General features: G+C 58.0%; 3 protein-coding genes across 5 annotated transcripts; 1 reads left to right on the top strand and 2 right to left on the bottom strand.

Moving 5' to 3' along the window:
* Nucleotides 1–3,194: 3,194 nt before the first annotated feature.
* On the bottom strand, nt 3,195–11,329 carry NSFL1C (NSFL1 cofactor). 2 transcript variants are annotated; one of them, XR_003993981.1, is made up of 10 exons: nt 11,186–11,329; nt 10,318–10,415; nt 9,187–9,261; nt 7,597–7,762; nt 7,209–7,301; nt 6,559–6,668; nt 5,983–6,120; nt 5,394–5,558; nt 3,522–4,903; nt 3,195–3,369 (listed from the first exon to the last, which is right to left on the bottom strand). XR_003993981.1 is itself a non-coding variant. In XM_030503112.1 (9 exons), exons 1-9 carry the CDS (start codon nt 11,285–11,287, stop codon nt 4,741–4,743), a joined length of 1,110 nt encoding a protein of 369 aa, XP_030358972.1. In that variant the 5' UTR covers nt 11,288–11,329; the 3' UTR covers nt 3,195–4,740. The 2 variants fall into 2 exon arrangements, 1 of the variants encoding a protein (XP_030358972.1); XM_030503112.1 differs by having other exon boundaries at nt 3,195–4,903.
* A 200-nt stretch (nt 11,330–11,529) lies between these two features.
* Nucleotides 11,530–13,591, bottom strand: LOC115615199 (tyrosine-protein phosphatase non-receptor type substrate 1-like). Of its 2 annotated transcripts, XM_030503100.1 has the most exons (5): nt 13,433–13,591; nt 12,778–13,128; nt 12,322–12,636; nt 11,844–12,194; nt 11,530–11,766 (listed from the first exon to the last, which is right to left on the bottom strand). In XM_030503100.1, the coding sequence occupies exons 1-5, from the start codon at nt 13,509–13,511 to the stop codon at nt 11,663–11,665; spliced, it is 1,200 nt and encodes a 399-aa protein (XP_030358960.1). In that variant the 5' UTR covers nt 13,512–13,591; the 3' UTR covers nt 11,530–11,662. The 2 variants fall into 2 exon arrangements, with proteins under 2 accessions (XP_030358960.1, XP_030358958.1); XM_030503098.1 differs by having other exon boundaries at nt 12,778–13,500.
* On the top strand, nt 13,510–16,650 carry LOC115615390. Its single transcript, XM_030503478.1, has 5 exons — nt 13,510–14,137; nt 14,798–15,148; nt 15,255–15,453; nt 15,808–15,847; nt 16,081–16,650. The coding sequence occupies exons 1-5, from the start codon at nt 13,510–13,512 to the stop codon at nt 16,207–16,209; spliced, it is 1,347 nt and encodes a 448-aa protein (XP_030359338.1). The 3' UTR covers nt 16,210–16,650.
* The last annotated feature ends 1,422 nt before the right edge of the window (nt 16,651–18,072 follow it).

Genomic DNA, 18,072 nt, shown 5'->3' with positions numbered 1-18,072 from the left:
ATGCTGCTGCTTCCATCACTGATCTTGAGCTATGGATTGCTTAGTGTACCAGTTGCTTGGTAGGAAGTGTTCAAGGCCAGGTTGGACGAGGCTTGGAGCAACCATCCTGTCTCTGAAGGCAGCCCAGAACCCAGAGGTGCACAAAACACCAACTCTGACCCAAGCCACGCTCACTGCACAGGGTGCTACCCTTTCCTCAGGGTGCTGTGACCTGGAGATGGGCTGCTCAGGCAAGGGACCCTCATTGCAAAACCAAAACCAACCAAAGAAACAAGTCTGAAGCCACCAAATGAGATTTTTTTGGCACAGAAGCAAGTGGTAGCAGTTGGATACGCTCCACTAAGCAAGTCCTCAGAAGTTTACAACCCCTCCTTGACTGCTCCAAGCTCATCCAGCAGCTCTCATGTTCCCCCAAGCTGCCTTCTCTGGAGGGAACAGGAGCCACAGCCTCAAGAGCCTCCGAGGTGGATGAGGCAGAAGAGCTGCTGCTACTGGAGGCCCCATAAGCCAAGGAAGAGTTAATGCGATGAGGATCATGAGATGTACCTGAGTAAATAAGAACATCTGGAATCCCTTCAGGAACTGCCACTGCTGGGGCACACAGGAGCAGTGCAGGCAAGACACAGCAGTGAGATAAGCATTTAGGAACGTAGTAAATGAGTCAGAAAATGATGAATTGGTAAATCAAGAGGTGTTTGACACAGGAGCTGTTTGGCTGCTGTTGCAGCATTAGTGTTACCTTGCTCTCTATAGAAGCGTGTGATTGGGAAACATGGGACTCGTTTGGAAGAGCTGCTAACAGGTAACAACTAGATGGGATCTCTCTTCCCGTTGTGTGGATCCCCATGGAGCTCCGGCCCTGCAGTTCACCTGGCCAGCAGCAGCAATAAGCAGCTCCTTTGGTTTAGACATCATGTGCTTGTGTCCTTCCTCCACTGGCCACATTCACAGTCATCTCCCCTTGCAGCTGCAGGTGCCCTGAGATTCCCTGCTCCCCATCTCCTGTCGCTTCCTCCAGTTATCCATAGCTGAGCTTCCCGAGCTTTGTGCCAGAACAAGGCAACCAACTCTGTGCTTTGTGCTGTCGATGTTGGTTGACCTCAACGGGCAGCTGAAGGCACAGCCACACCTAGAAATGGATGTTCCTGCACCAGGATCGCTGAGAAACTACTTGCCCAAAGGCAGACCAGTGACCGTGCATGGGGCAGGGACCAGGAAACATCCCATGGCAAAGGCAGCACCACAGAGGGGAGGTGAGGTGCCCGGGGAATGTTGCAAAATGCTATCAGCAAACACAGGAACTCAACCTTAGCAGCGACGACGTGTGAAAGGAAGAAGAGGAAACAAACTGCCCACAAAGGAAAAACAAATCCAAGGAAGTGCTGCAGTCACCATCTGAGGAAGAGAAAAGGGTTAAAACTGGAGGAGGCCACTGGGATGCAGGGGAAGCATCAGCCCCAGACAGGACAGCACCTTGTAAAACTGGCTCTATCTTATCGTGCAGACATTGAACAGAAGCGAGTTTCCACATGAGAGCTGGAGCGCTGCTGAACGCAGGGTGTGAGAGCAGGAAGCTGGGGAAGGCTTCCTCCTGGAGGGAGGGATCAGGGGGAAAAGGAACATTTCAAAGTGAAACACTTCACCAGGCAAAGAAGGGGAAAAGACCTTTTTGTGAGCATAAAGGCCAGTTTTAGAAGAGCCCAATTGAGCCTGTGACTCTGTTAGAACAAAGAAAGGGAATGACAAAGGGAAGAGCTTTTCTAGCCAGCCAGGAAATCCCCAACAATCATCACAGACTCCAGGAGTGTCAGAAACGAGCATTCACCTTCCTGCAGGGTCACAGCAAACACTGAAGAGCTGCACAAGTGATGAGGAAGGTGATACTCACACAGAACCAAGGTGTCTCTTTCCACCCCAGCCCTTCTCCCTGCTCTGCTGTATTATCCCATCCCTGGTAATTTGCCTGACTCTCAGTTTTGCTTTAAAGCTTATTTTACAGTGAAACATTCCACCAGCTCACGGAAGGAGATGGTTTAATACAGGAGGTCGCAGGTATGTTGCTTCCAGTTCGTTCCATGGGCTTTCCTGTCAGCTTTGGAACAAGATGTGCCTATCTTGTTATGGATACCGCTTCAGCGCTCCACTCGGGAATGCTCCAGATAGCCCAGCGCTGAGGCAGAGCGACCCTGGGCACCAGGAGATAAGGGCTGCTCATTAGCGACAAACACAAAACCCCAGAAGGGGCTCAGAGGAAGGAGGAGGCGGCAGCAGTGGCACAGGGGGCTCACAGCCACGCAGAGCACACGGGGCAGCTCCCGCAGGCACGGGGGGCTCACAGCTCCCGCAGGCACACGGAGCTCACGGCTCCCCAGCAGGAGCCTGCGAGGCGCGGAGCGGCGGCTCTGCAGCACTGCCACCCTCCGGCTCGGGGGGAAACCCGGCTTTCCTGGCACGGAAACGTCTCCAGGCCCCGAACAACCCGGAATTCATCACCTGCTGGGAAGGAGAGAGCTGGGAGGAAACCTGGATGTGGAAGTTGCCATCGGTGAGCAGAATCTGCACAAAACCCTTGGGGGCGGCAGCTGGATGAGTTGCTGTCTGGCTGCCAAACCTCAGTTCACAATGCAGGCACCACACAGGCCATGGATGGTGGCTGGTTGTCACCTCGGTCCTCTGATGGTGCTGGCTAACCAAGGCAGAAGAGGACACAAAGAATTTGTGCTCTGATAGATAAAGTCTCTTTCTGGGTCTAGGGACACATCCTGTCCAGCACCCTGGAAGATGTTATCCCAGTTCCCAGAATGGCACAAGATACAAGAGCAAGGCCAGGTTGGACACAGGGGCTTGGAGCAACCTGCTCTAGTGGAAGGTGTCCCTGCCCGTGGCAGGGGTTGGAGCTGGAGGAGCTTTTTAAGCTCCCTTCAACCCAAACCAGGCTGGGATTCTATGAACTCCTCCAATGAACAACTCCAATGAATGACTTCCCACAGGGCAGGTGTAGTGAGCTCCGAGGGAAATCCGGGTTCACACCCATTACTAGGTGGTCATAAAGTACCAACTGCTGCAGAAGAACATCTTCAAAACACTGCTGAGAGTTTGAGCTGCAGAGGGCTGAAGGGAAGGCAGAGCAGGCGCTGCATGCACCCCATCCCAACCACCAGAACCAGCCGTCATTAGAAAGGGTCAAACGCTGCTTTCCTCTTTTGCGGGCTTTTAATGGCAATTTTCACAATAATTTACAAATTCCTTGTTACTCACATTATGGATCCAGTTAGCAATGAACAGTGTAAGTTAAGTCAGCTCTCGGTGCAGGAACTGGTGAAAAACTGCCCTTTGCTGAGCTCTGGAATCTCCTGTGCATGGAATCTCCTGTGCATGAATACAGGCGGCCAAGCGAGTTCCTCACGCTGAACCTGCCCGACCTGCTGCCCTGCCCCAGCCTGCCCCTCCCGGCCCTACCGCTTCTCCTGTGCGCCAGGAGAGGACCTGGGAGCTTGGGAGCACGGAGGGGGTGGACTCACAGTGCAGGGCTCCAGCGGGAGGCAATGGGGTGCTCCAGCCCTGGGCACGGCAGCGGGGCAGCCTCTCCAGGTGGGATGGTGCTGGATCAGTTCCCACTCCGCTGATGGCTGGAGGCCCACGGTTCCACACAGCTCTCCAGTTCTGCCCCAAGGGCAGCACCAGGACAATGAGCACGCTGTGGGTCGGTGCAAAGCGTCCTGGCACAAGGCTATAGATGGCAACTTGCATGTGTGACTCTACTACCAGGCCCTTACTTCAGGGTGTTAACAAAAGCGCCTGGAGGATTCTGTTCAAAGGAGAGAAAGATGCAGAGACCCGAGTCCAAAACACAACCAGCACAACAGAGCAAAGGTGGAGAATTCCAGGTGTGCAGCTACATTAGCCCTCAGCAGAGGAAGTAAATCAAAGGGTCCTACAGGCTTGAGTTTTCCCACCTGAGCTGTTTCCATCATCTCAATAATTCACCTCCCACAAGAAAACTTGCTTTCCAGTCAGACAGACTCCGTTTGCCTTTTACTTTCAGTCACTTGGTGCTGATTCAGCTTTGTGCCTTCCTGGAAAGGAAAGCTCAGCAGCAGTTCTCAGACAATGCAGTACAGCAGATTCGAGCGGCCGCCTGGACTGCAGGAGGAAGGGCAGGAGGAGCAGGCACTGCACGGAGCACCCCTGAGTCCTGCTGGGGGAAGGAAGGTCAGGACTTCCTCTCTGGAAAAGCCCAAGAAGTGTTAAACCTGGCACCCCACACTGAGCAACGGCTGTTTCCCAAGGACTTCCCTCCACAACCATTATCATAAGATCACCCATCCTAGTTAATGTGAGAAAATAAAGGGAGCACTTGGCAGCAGTCCCTGGAAGAGAGGGAAGAGCACAAGGATTGTGATGAGCAGTCAGCTGGCAACTCTGGACAGAAACTGCTCCTTGGGAGCTCCCTTTCCCCTCACCTTCCTCCCCTCTAGAGGCAGTAACACAATCCACAAAGGTAACTCAGCTCAGCTCTCCCGGGAGAACCTGTGGCACGAGAGGCTGCAGCTCCTTTCAAAATGGATTCATTGCATTTATTTATTTTCAAGTCCACTGACCATCATCACAAAAAAAAAAAAAACCAACCAAAAACACCCCCCATGGGAAACGCAACTAAAGAGAAAAACAAAAGTCCAACCGAGACCTAAGAACCCAGAGCTACGAGTAGGTGCGAGCCTGCGCGGCGCGGCGGGGTCCTTATGTCAACCGCTGAACGATGACAGCGTTGAGCAGGTTGGCTTCCTTCAGGGTCTGGTTCTCGTCAGTCAGCTCTTTGTTGGGGAAGGTGGTCATGAGGATGAAGCTGGTGGCAGCCATCGCTGGCCGGGCATCTACTATGAAGAGCCGGATGTCACGGATCCTGTCCAAAGGGATCAAACACATGAGGATGAACCTGTTACTGAGCGTCCCAAAACCATGTCAGCAGCCTAAATTCACCTTTGCAGAGCACGGAACCCTGCACTTGGCTTTCTGCTAACAGTAATGACCACAGCCAGAGAAGAAGTTGAACTGGGAGTGGGAATAACTGAACCAAGTTCACAAGTATCTGACAGTTTCAAAAGCCCTTAGAAGAGATTCAGGTTTCTTACAGGTGACATCTGATGCTCCCAGGAGCAGTATCCCTGGCTATAATCCATCATCATTTAGAAAGCAAATCCAGTCCTTCCAACAGTTAACAACTGCCTTAAAGCCCCACAATGATTTTACTCCTCTTCACCTATACAGAAGGATCCCCAGAGCTCCCTTCAGCAGGCTGGCCAGGAGCTTACCCCCTGCTCCCTCTGTGCACAGCCTGCAGTGCCATCCCGGCCTCCCCAGTCAGTGCCCTGGGATTCCCGTTGTGTCTGTACCTGTGGTTGTGGTTGAACTTCTGGACCAGGCGCCCGCCGTCAGCGAGCCGGATCTGGATGTTGGTGACAGGCTCCGCCTCATCGATCACGATGGCAGAGCTGGCTTTGGCTTCATTGGCTGCCTGCTGGGCTGGCGAGCTGGCACCCATCACCTGCGGTGCAGTGCTGAGGACAGGGAGACACAGGGTGAGCCGGGAAAACCCAAACGAGCCACCGGGCCCACTGCCAGGGTTCCTAACCAGGCGACACCAACACAGCTGCAGGTGAGGATGCAGGAGTCAGCTACTCAGCAGGAACTTGTCTAGAACTTCCCCTCTACCTCTCTGGAGCACCACATCACAGGTCTTCACACCCCCACAGGAACATGGGCAGTGTAACTTGGAGGCACTGCTTCTATGTGACATCCCACAGTGGTTCCAAACTAGGGATTCACCTCCTGGCACGGAAAGGCTGAGCCACCTCACAGGACACGCCAGCAAACCTCATTTCCTCTCTTGGAGGAACACCTCCCACACCACAGGCACTGAAATGAATCAACCCAGCGAAACTCTGGAGTGAGACTCTGACATCACACACAAACCCTTCTCACCTGCCCAGCTTCTGCCCTTCTCCAGTAAAAGCTTTGAAGACACTTTTCGGTTTCACATACTCCTCGTCGCGGTGATCCTCCATGTCCAGGTTCACTTGTCCCCCCCGCGCCAACCTGCGCAGCTCGGCCGGGACCTCCCTGCAAAGAGAGTGTCCTGAGGCTCCTGCCTCAAGCAGCCAGTTGGGAAAGCACAGAGGAAGAGTGCCAGCCAGAGACCTCTGGGAGTCTGGGAACTGCAGTGAGCCCTTGTCTAATTAACAGGGCAGAGCACAGCTCCCACTACCAGCCACAAACCCCAGGTCACCTTTCCCTGGCCCTCACCTGGAGTGCCACAATGCATCAGAAATTCCCAGCCCGAATACTAAAGTCTGTTTGTTCACTTCAAACTTGCCAGGCCCCACCCAAACTGAAGCAACTTCCCATTTATCCACAGTAAGTGTTCAAGTCTCCCCTCCCACAGTTCCCATATTAAGAATCCAGCTCAGGTGAAACGTGCCATTGATTGAGCATCCTGGATTCTGCAAACACTTGTGCTGCAGAAAACAGTTCTTCTTTCCCTCCCCTCTCCCTACATACCCTCTGCGGATATCATCAAGAAACTGGGCATTGGATGGATCCTGGTAGCTCCTCAGTTCTCCACTATCCAGACTGAATCCACTCTTCCAGAGCTTCAGCACCACATGGACCTGCAGCAGCCCCAGACAACAATCAGCCTCCCTGAAGCAGCTTGGTAAGAACGATAACCAGATGCAAAGTGAAGTGTTCCAGACTGGCAGAGGAATTTCAAGGCGCAGGAAACATTCCAGCCAGGTTCCTCGGGGTTGAGGGAAAACCCCAAAGCACTGGCTACACAACAGTCATGCAGCAGTTCCTAGGAGGTGGCACGGCAGGTGCCTTTTTGGTAAATATGGTTGAAGAGCCAAGAGTGTGCCAGGAGACGAGCCTAAAACAAGCTCCCACCATGGCCTAGGTGGGTATTCGGTCACAAGCCAAGCACGAGAGAATCTTGCACTGGTGCTGTTAGCTCCACATCTCTTCAAGGGCAAGGAGTTAATTGCCCAGTGCTCTAATGAGCATCTACTATTTTCTAACCAGAAGCAGGATCTACCATTCCTCTGTCCTCCTGGATTTCTGCCAAGCTTTGTAACCCTCAGGCTCTCGAGCTCTGTAGCTATAGTAGAGAAATCCCTCAGGTGACATCTACAACACTGAACAGAGATACTCACATCCTGAGCAGAGTTGTGTCTCCTCTCTCCTGCCACATAGGCAGACTCCTCCTCTGGAGTAGCACCGAGGCGATATCCTCCTCCTGCAAAAGGCTGCAAGAAGAGGCAGCAAAGAGGTTATAGAATGACACAAACCAAGACACAAAGCCAGGACACATTGCTTCTCTTTCCCCAACACTGAATGGGGGCTGTGTGGCACCAGGAGCTCCTGCTCAGTGACCAGCTTGAGCAAGTTAATAAATAGAGCACCAGAAAGTGCCTTTTCTTGCCCCTGTGACACACGAATTGGAGCTGCTCTAAAGGAGCCCAGACTGTGGTGGTCTTTAAAGACAATTCCAGGACTCCACAGTAACCGAAACAGGGAACAGAAGGAAGAACTCCTCCTCACTTTAGGCTTGCTGGTCTCGCCGCCGCTCTTGGCTGTCCGGTCGACCGCCACCGCGCCGTGTTCCTTCGCTCCCTTGAACAGATCCTCCACCAGCTCATTGGGGCTCTTCTTCCTCGGGGGACCAACGATCTGCTGCCCGCTCCTCTCCGAGCCACCAGCATAAAACCTGGCAGACAGCACGGGGGGAAACGTGCTCACCTTGTGCTCCTGGGTGAGACTGGACCCTGCTTCTCCATGTGTGACAGGACTCAGTTTTGTATCAGGATTCACTTGTTTGGATTTTGCAGCTTAATGGAACAGCTTGGATCTACAAATATTAGCTACTACCAGTGTGTCTCCTACTGTAGCCACTTACAAGCTCCTGTACTAGAGACTTTCCTCTTTACAGAGCCATAGAATGAATGGTTTGGGTTGGAAGGGACCTTAAAGCTCATCAAGATCCAACCTGGCCTTGAGCACTGCCAGGGATGGGGCAGCCACAGCTTCTCTGGGCACCCTGTGCCAGCGCCTCAGCACCCTCACAGGGAAGAGCTTCTGCCTCAGAGCTCATCTCAATCTCCCCTCTGGCAGGTTAAAGCCATTCCCCTTGGCCTGTCCCTACAGGCCCTTGTCCAAAGCCCCTCTCCAGGTTTCCTGGAGCCCCTTTAGGCACTGGAGCTGCTCTAAGGTCTCCCCTTCAGGAGCCTTCTCTTCTCCAGGCTGCCCCAGCCCAGCTCTCTCAGCCTGGCTCCAGAGCAGAGCTGCTCCAGCCCTCGCAGCATCTTCTTATGTCAGTTGCTGTAACATTATCCTTGATCAACAGCAATAAATCGATAACTCTCTCAGACCCAGCAAGAGCTGCAGCTCAGACTGACAAGGCTCAGTTTCAAATGCCAGCACCAGCTTTATCTCCAAGCTCAAGAAGACTTCCAGCAGCTCTGACCTATGAGATGGAAGGAAGTGGGCACTGTGAGGGAAGGCAAACACACATTCACGCCACGCTGACAGATCCCCACTCACAGGATGGATCTGAACTGGAAGCAGTGAATGCACAGGCAGTGAAGTGCAATTAAGCGCTTCTGGAAGACTGGGTTTATTAGCTTCCAGATGGCTTGCAACACAAACAGAGCAAGCTCACATCTGTCTGCAGAGACCACGCAGTCTGCTGAGGCTGAGCCACCTTAAGAGAGATCACAGCTCCATTCAGCTTCCCTTACCTGTTAACCCTCAGGGTATCCAGCTACTTAGAGCTGACAGTGTAAACAGCTTCCCCACTAGTTCACCGTGTTCCCACTGGAAAGGGGACCTATATTTTTCTTTCCACCTTCACACTCCATTGCATTTTTCTACTCTGAACTTAGGGCTTCCACATCCTGCCTTGGGCTCCCTCTCACCAGCAGAACTCAGCAATGAAATCTGGTGCTTGCACAGCCACACTGAGCACGTGCTTGTGCACAGACCAAACTTGTCCTGTCAAACCTCAGATTTTTCACTACAGGAGTTTCGTATTGACTTAAATCTGCTTCTCAAAACCCCTGTACACAAGCAGCAAGTCATCAAAGGAGGGCAGGGATAAACACGCCAGTTTTGAGTCTCCCACTGAGACCTTACCTCTGTCCCTCCTCCTCTTCATCATCATCCTCCTGTGCATGAACAAGGTCTCGAAACGACGTTACTCTGTGGTCACTGCAAGAGGCAGTTGGAGAAATACATCACCCTTGTGACACCTCAAAACCACCCCAGCAAAACCTCCGGGCTGGTGCTGTTCTGCTTTAGGGTGAGATTCATTACTCAGTGAAACGACAGGTCAGTGCTGCCCTGTGTGTAACCACGTGGTGACCTGAGCTCCTGCCCCTCTCTGCCACCACCACCACCAGTGGGTGCACTGGAGGGGGCTGCACCACAGGAAGAGTGGGGAGTCCTCAGTCTTTGCTCACATTCTGCCTTTTACCACCTCTTCCAACCTGCACAAGCACAGGTTTCTCTTCCAGCCCCTGTGTCCTTCCCCTCTGGATGTTTCTGCTGAGGCTGTTATCTGTGATCCAAACTGAAGCACAGCTCCTCTGCAATAGGGGCTTTATTCACCAAAGCCTGAAACAAGAGCACTTCTCCCTCACAATACAGTCAGTAATTCCCCCTCTTTAAACCCAGGCAGCATTTCCCTGCTGCTCAGGGACCTGGTAAGGCAAAATCAACTTCTTTTTGTAAAGTGCTCGACTGGATCAGGTGTCACACAACATTAGAAGGTACTTTTCCTGTGCAGGTACAACCTGCTCGAAGGAAAGTGTCACCAACCGACTGTCTTTGACCTCAAGAGACAAAGCAAGTTTTTCCTGAGCAATGAGGCAAGCTGTTGTAGCTGATCTTTGGATCAGTTGTGCAATAACCTCTGCGCTTGCAGCGTATAAATACTGAGGTTTTCACAATGTCCAGGAGCCAGGAGGTGACGCAGCTCTAACCATGGAGCTGTTTCTCCTGAAGAAAACACACACCAGTGCTTTAGATACAGCTGAGCTTTTATGTGAGTCCCAGCCTGGTTTGGGTCGAAGGGACCTTAAAGCTCATCCAGCTCCAACCCCTGCCATGGGCAGGGACACCTTCCACTAGAGCAGGTTGCTCCAAGCCCCTGTAGATCCAACCATCACCAACACAGCTCAGTCACCACCGCAGGATGACCCACAGTTTTCACTGTCAGGTTTACAAGCCACCACAAACAGCTCAGCGCTGGAGCTCCCTCCTCACCTGGCTGAAGAGCCTCTGGATATGGAGCTGGGTGTTGGCTGGGGGAGGGTCAGGATGTCCTCGTCCCCCCCGTCCTCATAGAAACTGGCGAGTGCGATCTGGAAAGGAACACACAGGAGCTCCTCACGATGGGAGCAGACATTCCCCAACAGCAGCAAATCCACACACAAACAACACAGCTGCAGCCTCTGCCACGCTGGACCTCTTAGGGCACATCACACCAAAGACGTTTCATGTCATTCCCCGCTTTGGGGGCCTCGCAAAGACAAGCCTTTGCCAGCTTCTCATGCTTGGCTTTGTTATGGCAGAACACTACAGGTAGGGCAGAGCAACCTCCCTCCTCCTGGGGTGTTTCTGCAGGGGCCAGGCTAAAAGTGCTGCTCTGAAACAGCTGCTTTTAGGACACCCATGAGCACACTCAGGGTTTAACACAGCCGGATCGCTTGAGACGGGCACAGGTCAGAAGAGCTGCTTCCTCCCTGTGTTTGGGGGAGCCAGGACCGCCGCTGCCAGCACAAACCGGGAAAACCCACCCCCGGCTCCGCACCCCGCGCTACGTCCAAAGGAACGGGAGAACCAGGACGGGCTTCGGCCCCAACCGGCACCGCCTGAGCCCGACCGTCGCAGCCCGGGGACGGGACCGCGGGAGCGGACACGGGGCTCGGAGCGGGGCCCGGGGCTCCGGCCCAGCGCGACCCCCCCCAACCGCCGCCGCCGCCGCCGCCGCCGCCGCCGCCGCCGCCACCACCACCACCGCCACCACCACCACCACCACCACCACCACCACCGTGACGGCCTCCCGGGCCCGGCGCTGCCCCCCCCGCCGCCGCCGCCCCGCTGTGCCCGCGGCCGGGGAGCTCGGCGCTACCTGCAGGTCCCACCCGGCGGACTCGAGGAAGAACCGCGCCCGCCCCTCCTCGACACCGGTGACGGCCACGAACTCCCTCAGCGCCTCCTCCCTGTCCGCCATCTTGCCGCGGTGCAGCACCCAAATACCGCCGGTGCCCGCGCCAGCCCCGCCCGGCCCCGCCGTGTGCGCCGGTAAACCCGCCCCGGGCGGAAACTGCACCCCCGGACCCGCTCTGCCCGTCACAGCGCCCGCTGGCGGCGCGGAGGTGCGATGCGCCGAGCACCGGGTGTGCAGCGCCCAGCACGGGGCGGGCCGGGCCGGGCAGCGGGGAGCGGCAGCGCGGAGCAATCCAGGGCAGCCTGTACAGCCCAGCCCCTTTATTTCCAGGCACACGCTGGCAACAGCCAGCCCCAGCACCCGCTCCCGGCACCGAGACCCGAGGATCAAGGAGCTGACACGGAGCGGGATGCGGCAGCATCCTTGGTGGGTCCTTCTTCATGGCCTCCCGTGCCTGAAGAGGAAGAAGAGGAGGCCACCGAGCAGCCCCTTCTCCAGCAGGATGCCAAGCCACAAGCCTGGGCTGGACAGGAGGCTCGCATCTGCGGGGGGCCAAGGGACGTGAGCAATGGGGCTGTGAGGACAGGCACCCCACAGTCCCCACTGGGACCTCACGCACTGTTATCGCTCTGGGTGCGGCCGCTCAGCCCGTCCCTGGCCGGGGCAGCGATCCGCAGGGTGCCCGTCCCGCTGATGGGGTCCTGGGCGTCGTGCACCACGCGGCAGGTGAACACAGACCCGTTCTTCTCCTCCGTCGCTTGCACCTCCACCAGGCTCCGCAGCTCAAACAAGCCCCGGGGGGTCTCCGATGGCGGGGGCGTGCTCCCCACGCTCATCTCCATCCCGTTCTCCAGCCAGGCGACGGCCACGTCTCCCGGGTAAAAGCCCTTCACGTGGCACGTGAAGTTCACCGTCTTGTTCACCTCGACGGGGCTCGGCGGGTCGGCCACCACCTGCACGCTGGGGGGAACTGGGGAGAGAGGCAGCGCCTGGTGCGCGGCGTCCCCGGCCCTGCTGCCCGCAGCGTGCCCCGTGCCCCCCGGCACCCCCGGCCCCGCGGGAGCCGCACGCCCCAGCGCGGCCCCCCCAGCCCTCACCTCGCAGGGCTCGGCTGAGCTGGAAGCTGCCCCGCAGCGGGGCCGGCAGCGTGGGGTGATGCACCTCGCACACGAGCTGCGAGCGGACGTCGCCCTCCTGCAGCGTCACCGACACGGTGCTGGACACGTTGTAGGAGGATTTCGTCTGCCCAGGGGTGACCTGCGGCTGCTGAGCCGAGATCTGCGCCCCGTCCTTGAGCCATTTCACAGTGATTTCTCTGGGGAAGAACCCTCCGGCTGTGCAGGTGAAAGGCACCGACTGCCCCGGCCCCGCTCTGGTCTCTGGCCTGAACACCTCCGGGATGCTGGGTTTGGCTGCGGGAGAAGCAACGGGGCCGTCAGACCGGGCTCTGCCAGCCCTGCCCGGCCCCGGGGCTCCCATGGGCACATGGATATGCCCAGGGGTGACCCAAAGGACCCGCAACGAGCTCCTTCTGCTCTGGGAGCCCCACTCACCGTACACGGACACCTCGGTGCCGTTCCCACGCTGAAACACTGAAATACCACGCAGCGACTTGCCGAACTTCACGCAGTAATAGGTGCCGGCATCCTTGGGGCGAACATCCCTGATGTGGATGGTGAAGTCTGTGTCGGACTCAGTCACTGCCCTCGTCACGCGGGGGAATGTGCCCGTGCAGTCATAAATGGTCTCATTCTCACTGCCACAGCCCTTCAGCCACTTCACAGGACCAATGGGACCGTCTCCAGACGTGGTGCAGTTCAGGGTGAGCGTCTCCCCTGCTGCCACTGACACTTTGTCCTGGGGCTGCTGCAGCTTGAAGTCCTGACCTGCCCGGGCACCCACACCTGGGCACAGGACAGGAGGGTTTGGGGCTGACAAGAGGCCCTGGAGCAGAGGCAGAGCACGAGGCATCACCAGACCTCGGCCCTGAGCCCAGAGCAGGGAACAGGGAGATGTCCCCATCCCTCGCCCCCTGGCACCGCTGGGGACAGGGAGGGCCCGAGGCCCTGCGGATGTGTTGAAGTAAATCAACTCTTTGGCTGGGGATAAAAGCAAGCTGGAAGGGAGGCAGCAGGAGAAGAGCCCGGGGAAGGATTGCCCCGCAGTGTGGCGTGGGAAAGGCGCTGGGGCTGCGGGAGCCCCACTCACCCGGCGATCCGCAGAGCAGGAGCAGCGTCAGGCAGGCGAGAGGCAGCGCCCGCGCCTGTGGAGCCGTGGTGCTTCCCATGTTCCACTCCCGACGGCTCGGCTCGGCTCAGCTCGGCTCAGCTCGGCTCGGCAGGGCTCCGCACGGCTCGGCACGGCTCGGCACGGCTCGGCACGGCTCAGCTCGGCTCGGCAGGGCGCTGGGCTCCCTCCCGGCAAAGGGGAAGGAAGGGGCTCGCCGCTGGCCGAGTTCCCCCAGGCAGCCCTTGCACAGGTCGCCGCCGGTTCACCGCGGGGTTGACACCACCTCGTGTCACGAGGCTGGTCCTCGCCCGCGATGTCCCCACCGACGTGGGCCACGGCCACGGCACGGGGCAAGCAGCGACAGGGGCCCCGCTCCATGGGGCTCCCCAGGACGTCGGGGGACACCCAGAGCTCTCCCGCAGGACCGGAGCCCGGGCGGGCGTCTCCGACGGGTCCCCGATGCCCGTTGCCCGGCGCAGCCCCTCGGGGATGTCCGGTTGGGGGTGAAGCCCGTCGGGGGTCCCCGCCCACCCGGGGCTGGCGCAGCCCGCGGCCGCTCGCCTCCGTTTCCTGTGCCGCTTCTCCTTCTCCTCCTCCTCCCGCAGTCGGTGCCCATGGCCGGCCCCGCCGCCGCGGCTCCGCTCCCGCCCGGGCAGCTCGGCCTCGTCCCGCCGCGGCTCTCGGGTGAGTCCGGAGCGGGGCGGCGGTTCCCCCTCAGCTGCCCCGTTCCTGCTGCCCGGGGGTCTGCGGGGAGCGGGGTTCCTCCTCCGACCGCCTTTTGGGCTGCGCGGGGGCAAAGCGGGCGGGACGGGCAGCGCCGAGCCCCGCTGAGGCGGTGCCGGACGTAGTGGGGGGCTTTGACAGGAGGGTTTGGGGGCAGGAGGCGTTTGGGGGCAGGAGTTTTGGGGACAGGACGAGTCTGGGGGCTGTGCTCGCCTCCAGGGCTGCATATCCCTGCTCAGAGCCGGCTCTGGGCCGGCAGCGCACAGCCCCGGGCTGTGAACCCATTTCCCCGCAGAGCCCAAGCGGTCCTGGTCCGTGTCACACAGCTGGGGCGTTAATGTTTTAACAGCACTCCGGAGCTTTTCCTGCCAGGAATTCCCCTTGGCTCCCTCTGCACTTCTCTGGACTCAAGCAACCACAGCACCTCTGTTAAGAGCACGACAGGGGATGCATATTTGCCCATTCTTGTTCATTTTGAATGTGGTTTCTGCCACTCCCGGTGCCTGCGGCTTCTCTCTGCCAAACCCAGGGACAGTTCTCAGCCGAGCTGCTGCGAACTCGGGGCAAGCTGGGGCTGCTCTGGGCCGAGAGGAACCCCAAACCCTCCTGTCCTGTGCCCAGGTGCGGGTGCCCAGGCGGGTCAGAGCTTTGAGCTGCATCAGCCCCAGGTGAAGGTGTCGGTGGCAGCGGGGGAGACGCTCACCCTGACCTGCACCGCATCTGGAGATGGTCCCGTTGGTCCTGTGAAGTGGCTGAAGGGCTGGGGCAGTGAGAACGAGACCATTTATGACCAGACGGGCACGTTCCCCCGCGTGACGAGGGCAGTGACTGAGTCCAACACGGACTTCACCATCCACATCAGGGATGTTCGCCCCGAGGATGCCGGCACCTATTACTGCGTGAAGTTCGAGAAGTTGCTGGGGAGCACGAAGGTGTTTCAGAGTGGGAATGGCACCGAGGTGTCCCTGCATGGTGAGTGGGGCTCCCAGTGGGATGCTGCTCCCCAGGACCCCGTCCCACAGCCTCTCCCCTGCCCACTGCCCCGCGCCCACCAGCCTCTCCCGTTGTACCTCCGCAGAGGCAGCCCTGGCTCCCAGCATGGTGGCTCTATCTGCAGTGCTGTGCTTCCTCCTCCTCGGCTTCATCATCGCCCTTTGCATGTACAGGAGGAAGTGCAGAGGGGAGGCAGAGAGCCGGGACCCGGCCGGGCCGGTGGCCGGGGGCAGCTTCTTGCCCATCCCTCTGCGGTGCTGTGCAGGCACCCCCGGCACCTCCAGGTTTGTACCCACCATTCTGCACCCCGAGAACTGCCTTATCCACCTCCCTTATCCTGGTTTCCTCTCCCTCTGGAGCAGTGATTTTCCCCAGAAAAGCTCCTTTACTCACAGGCACATCGCTGCATTGCTTCTCCCTGTGTTTCATGGGGTGGGAGCTCCCTGCAGCCCCTCACCACAGCGCCTGAGCCCAGCCCAGGCACGCAGACAGCACCTTGTCCCTCTCTGCCTTCAGTGTGGGCATTGTGTGGCCACAGGCCGCAGAGCCCAGCTAAAACTGGGGAAGGGAATTGAGGAAGGCTGGGTGTGGAGGGACCTGGCTCCTTTAGCACTAACAGCCATCCTTCCCCCCCACAGCCAAACCCTGGACCCCGAGGCCTCACATCTGCCCAAAGAGGTAAGAGCGAGCTGTGACTGTGGGGAAGAGCATCCCACGGTGATGCTCTGGCTTGCAGGGATTCCGTGAGGCTCTGGGGCCAGGGTGGGCGATGGGCAAGCAGCAGCCACCACCACGGCGCGATACCATCCATACAGCCGGGGCGCTGCCGTCCCGGCTTGAATCTGCCCTTAGGGTTACTTGTGGAAGCTTTCCCTTGGGACAGCATTCCCCATGTGTGTGCCCTTCCGCAGCAAAGCAGCAAGGAGGACAACAACATCCACTACGCCGATCTCCAGCCCCTGCCCGCAGCCCCGCGGCACAGCAGGAGCCCCGGCACAGCCAGCTCTGAGTATGCCAGCATCAGGGTCACTGCCAAGTGATGTGTGGCACCGCAGCCTGCAAAGAGCCCATCCTGGGGGAGGAAGCCGGGATATTTCTGCAGGGCTCAGTAAAGGAGAAGTGGATCTGTTTGCGTGGCACACCCCGTCCAGGCTTGCACGCCACGCTTGGAGCTGGCAAAGCTTCCCTAATTCATTCCCACCTCGGCAACGGTGCTGGGTGAGGCTCAGGCTGGATCTGCCGTGCTGGGGCTCAGCAGCAGCTCTCCGAGGACCCAGCAGCTGCCTCAAACACAGGACCAGGCCATGCAGCTCAGCACCATGTTCAAGCTATTGGGTGCTGATCACAGCAGGAGGGCTTCACACATGCCTGTTCCCACCAGCACAGCTCACAACCAGCACTACCCTGGCTCAGCAGGTCCATTACCTGTGTTAGCTTGTCACCACACCGAGCCCATCCTCATTAAAGCCAGCAAACAGCCACTGCCATCCAGTCCTGTTGTGTTCAGAGCAAGAGCAACAGTGCTTGTCCCATGGGGTCCAGGGACATGGTGCCCTCCGCAGCCCCATGCCAGTTTGTGCTGATGTTTGGGAATGTGGCTCATGGTGCTGGCACCAGCCAGACCTCCTCCTCCCCAATTCGTGCATATCTCCTGTTCCAGCCCCAGCCAGTCCATGCACATCCCCTGCTCCATCCACAGCTGCTTCCATGCATGTCTGCTTTGTCCACACCTGCTCTGTGCACATCTGCACCATGCACATCTGCACCATGCACATCTCCTCCTCCATGCACATCTGCTCCATGCACATCTGTTCCATGCACATCTGCTTTGTGGATACCTTCTCCATGCACATCCCCTGCTCCATGCACATCTGCTCGGTGCCCACCTCCGAGGGGAGCAGGCTGGGGGCCAAGGCTGGAGCACGGTGACCACAGGAAGCCACAGGGTACAGGCACCACGTGGTCACCGGTGCGCACCCAGTGTCACACGCGTGCCCGCACCCTGCCATGGTGGCCAGCGCTCCCCGCATTGGGTGCTGCCACAAGCAAACCCCCTTCACATGCACAGCCTGAGGGGGAAACACACTTTTCAAGCAGAGGAACCTGCGGCGGTGGCCGCCTGTAGCCTTGAAAGCTGCTGCAGCTGCTGGTTTCCAATTTTATCTTCTTCTCACTTTTTTGCTTGTAAAATCAAAAGAGAAGTGAAACAAGACGGCATGAGCTCACAGCGTGTGTGCACCCCGGGGAGCCTCGGCTGCCAGCAGAGACCTCGGGGGCAGAGGTCTCCGTGGGGGGAGAGGAGCCACCATTGAGGTTTATTTGCATGACTGAATCAGTGTCCCCTGCTCTGGGGGATGTGACCTGGGACAGTTTTGGGAGGGGATTCTCCCCTTCTACTGCGCTCTGGGGAGACCCCCTTCAGTCCTGATCCAGCGCTGGGGCAGCAACACAAGAGGGACGTGGAGCTGTTGGAGCGAGTCCAGAGGAGGCCACGAGGATGATCAGGGTCTGGAGCAGCTCCCATAGGGATACAGGCTGAGAACATTGGGGCTGTTCAGCCTGGAGAAGAGAAGCTGCGTGGAGACCTCAGAGCAGCTTCCAGGGTCTGAAGGGGGCTACAAGGATGCTGGGGAGGGACCTTCATCAGGGACTGGAGTGACAGGACAAGGGGTGATGAGTTCAAACTGAAACAGAGGAGATTTGAGATGAGCTCTTAAAGGGCAGAAGCTCTTCCCTGTGAGGGTGCTGAGGCGCTGGCACAGGGTGCCCAGAGAAGCTGTGGCTGCCCCATCCCTGGCAGTGTTCAAGGCCAGGTTGGACACAGGGGCTTGGAGCAACCTGCTCTAGTGGAAGGTGTCCCTGCCCGTGGCTGGGGTTGGAACTGGAGGAGCTTTAAGGTCCTT

The sequence above is a fragment of the Strigops habroptila genome, chromosome 13 (assembly GCF_004027225.2).
Source record: "Strigops habroptila isolate Jane chromosome 13, bStrHab1.2.pri, whole genome shotgun sequence".
Classification (NCBI taxonomy): domain Eukaryota; kingdom Metazoa; phylum Chordata; class Aves; order Psittaciformes; family Psittacidae; genus Strigops; species Strigops habroptila.
This window is presented reverse-complemented; position numbering and strand designations above follow the sequence as displayed.

Bases quoted from the DNA above. Each gene is read 5' to 3' on its own strand.
- NSFL1C (XM_030503112.1), bottom strand. From the start codon at position 11,287: ATGGCGGACAGGGAGGAGGCGCTGAGGGAGTTCGTGGCCGTCACCGGT. The intron at 7,302-7,596 runs GTGAGGAGGAGT...CTCTTCTTGCAG, and splicing joins GCGAGACCAGCAAGCCTAAA to CCTTTTGCAGGAGGAGGATA. The intron at 6,669-7,208 runs GTGAGTATCTCT...GGGCTGCTGCAG, and splicing joins GACACAACTCTGCTCAGGAT to GTCCATGTGGTGCTGAAGCT.
- LOC115615199 (XM_030503098.1), bottom strand. From the start codon at position 13,246: ATGGGGACATCTCCCTGTTCCCTGCTCTGGGCTCAGGGCCGAGGTCTG. The intron at 12,195-12,321 runs GTGAGGGCTGGG...CTCTCTCCCCAG, and splicing joins GCTCAGCCGAGCCCTGCGAG to TTCCCCCCAGCGTGCAGGTG. The intron at 11,767-11,843 runs GTGCGTGAGGTC...GGCCCCCCGCAG, and splicing joins CCGCACCCAGAGCGATAACA to ATGCGAGCCTCCTGTCCAGC.
- LOC115615390 (XM_030503478.1), top strand. From the start codon at position 13,510: ATGTTCCACTCCCGACGGCTCGGCTCGGCTCAGCTCGGCTCAGCTCGG. The intron at 14,138-14,797 runs GTGAGTCCGGAG...TCCTGTGCCCAG, and splicing joins CGTCCCGCCGCGGCTCTCGG to GTGCGGGTGCCCAGGCGGGT. The intron at 15,848-16,080 runs GTAAGAGCGAGC...GCCCTTCCGCAG, and splicing joins CCTCACATCTGCCCAAAGAG to CAAAGCAGCAAGGAGGACAA.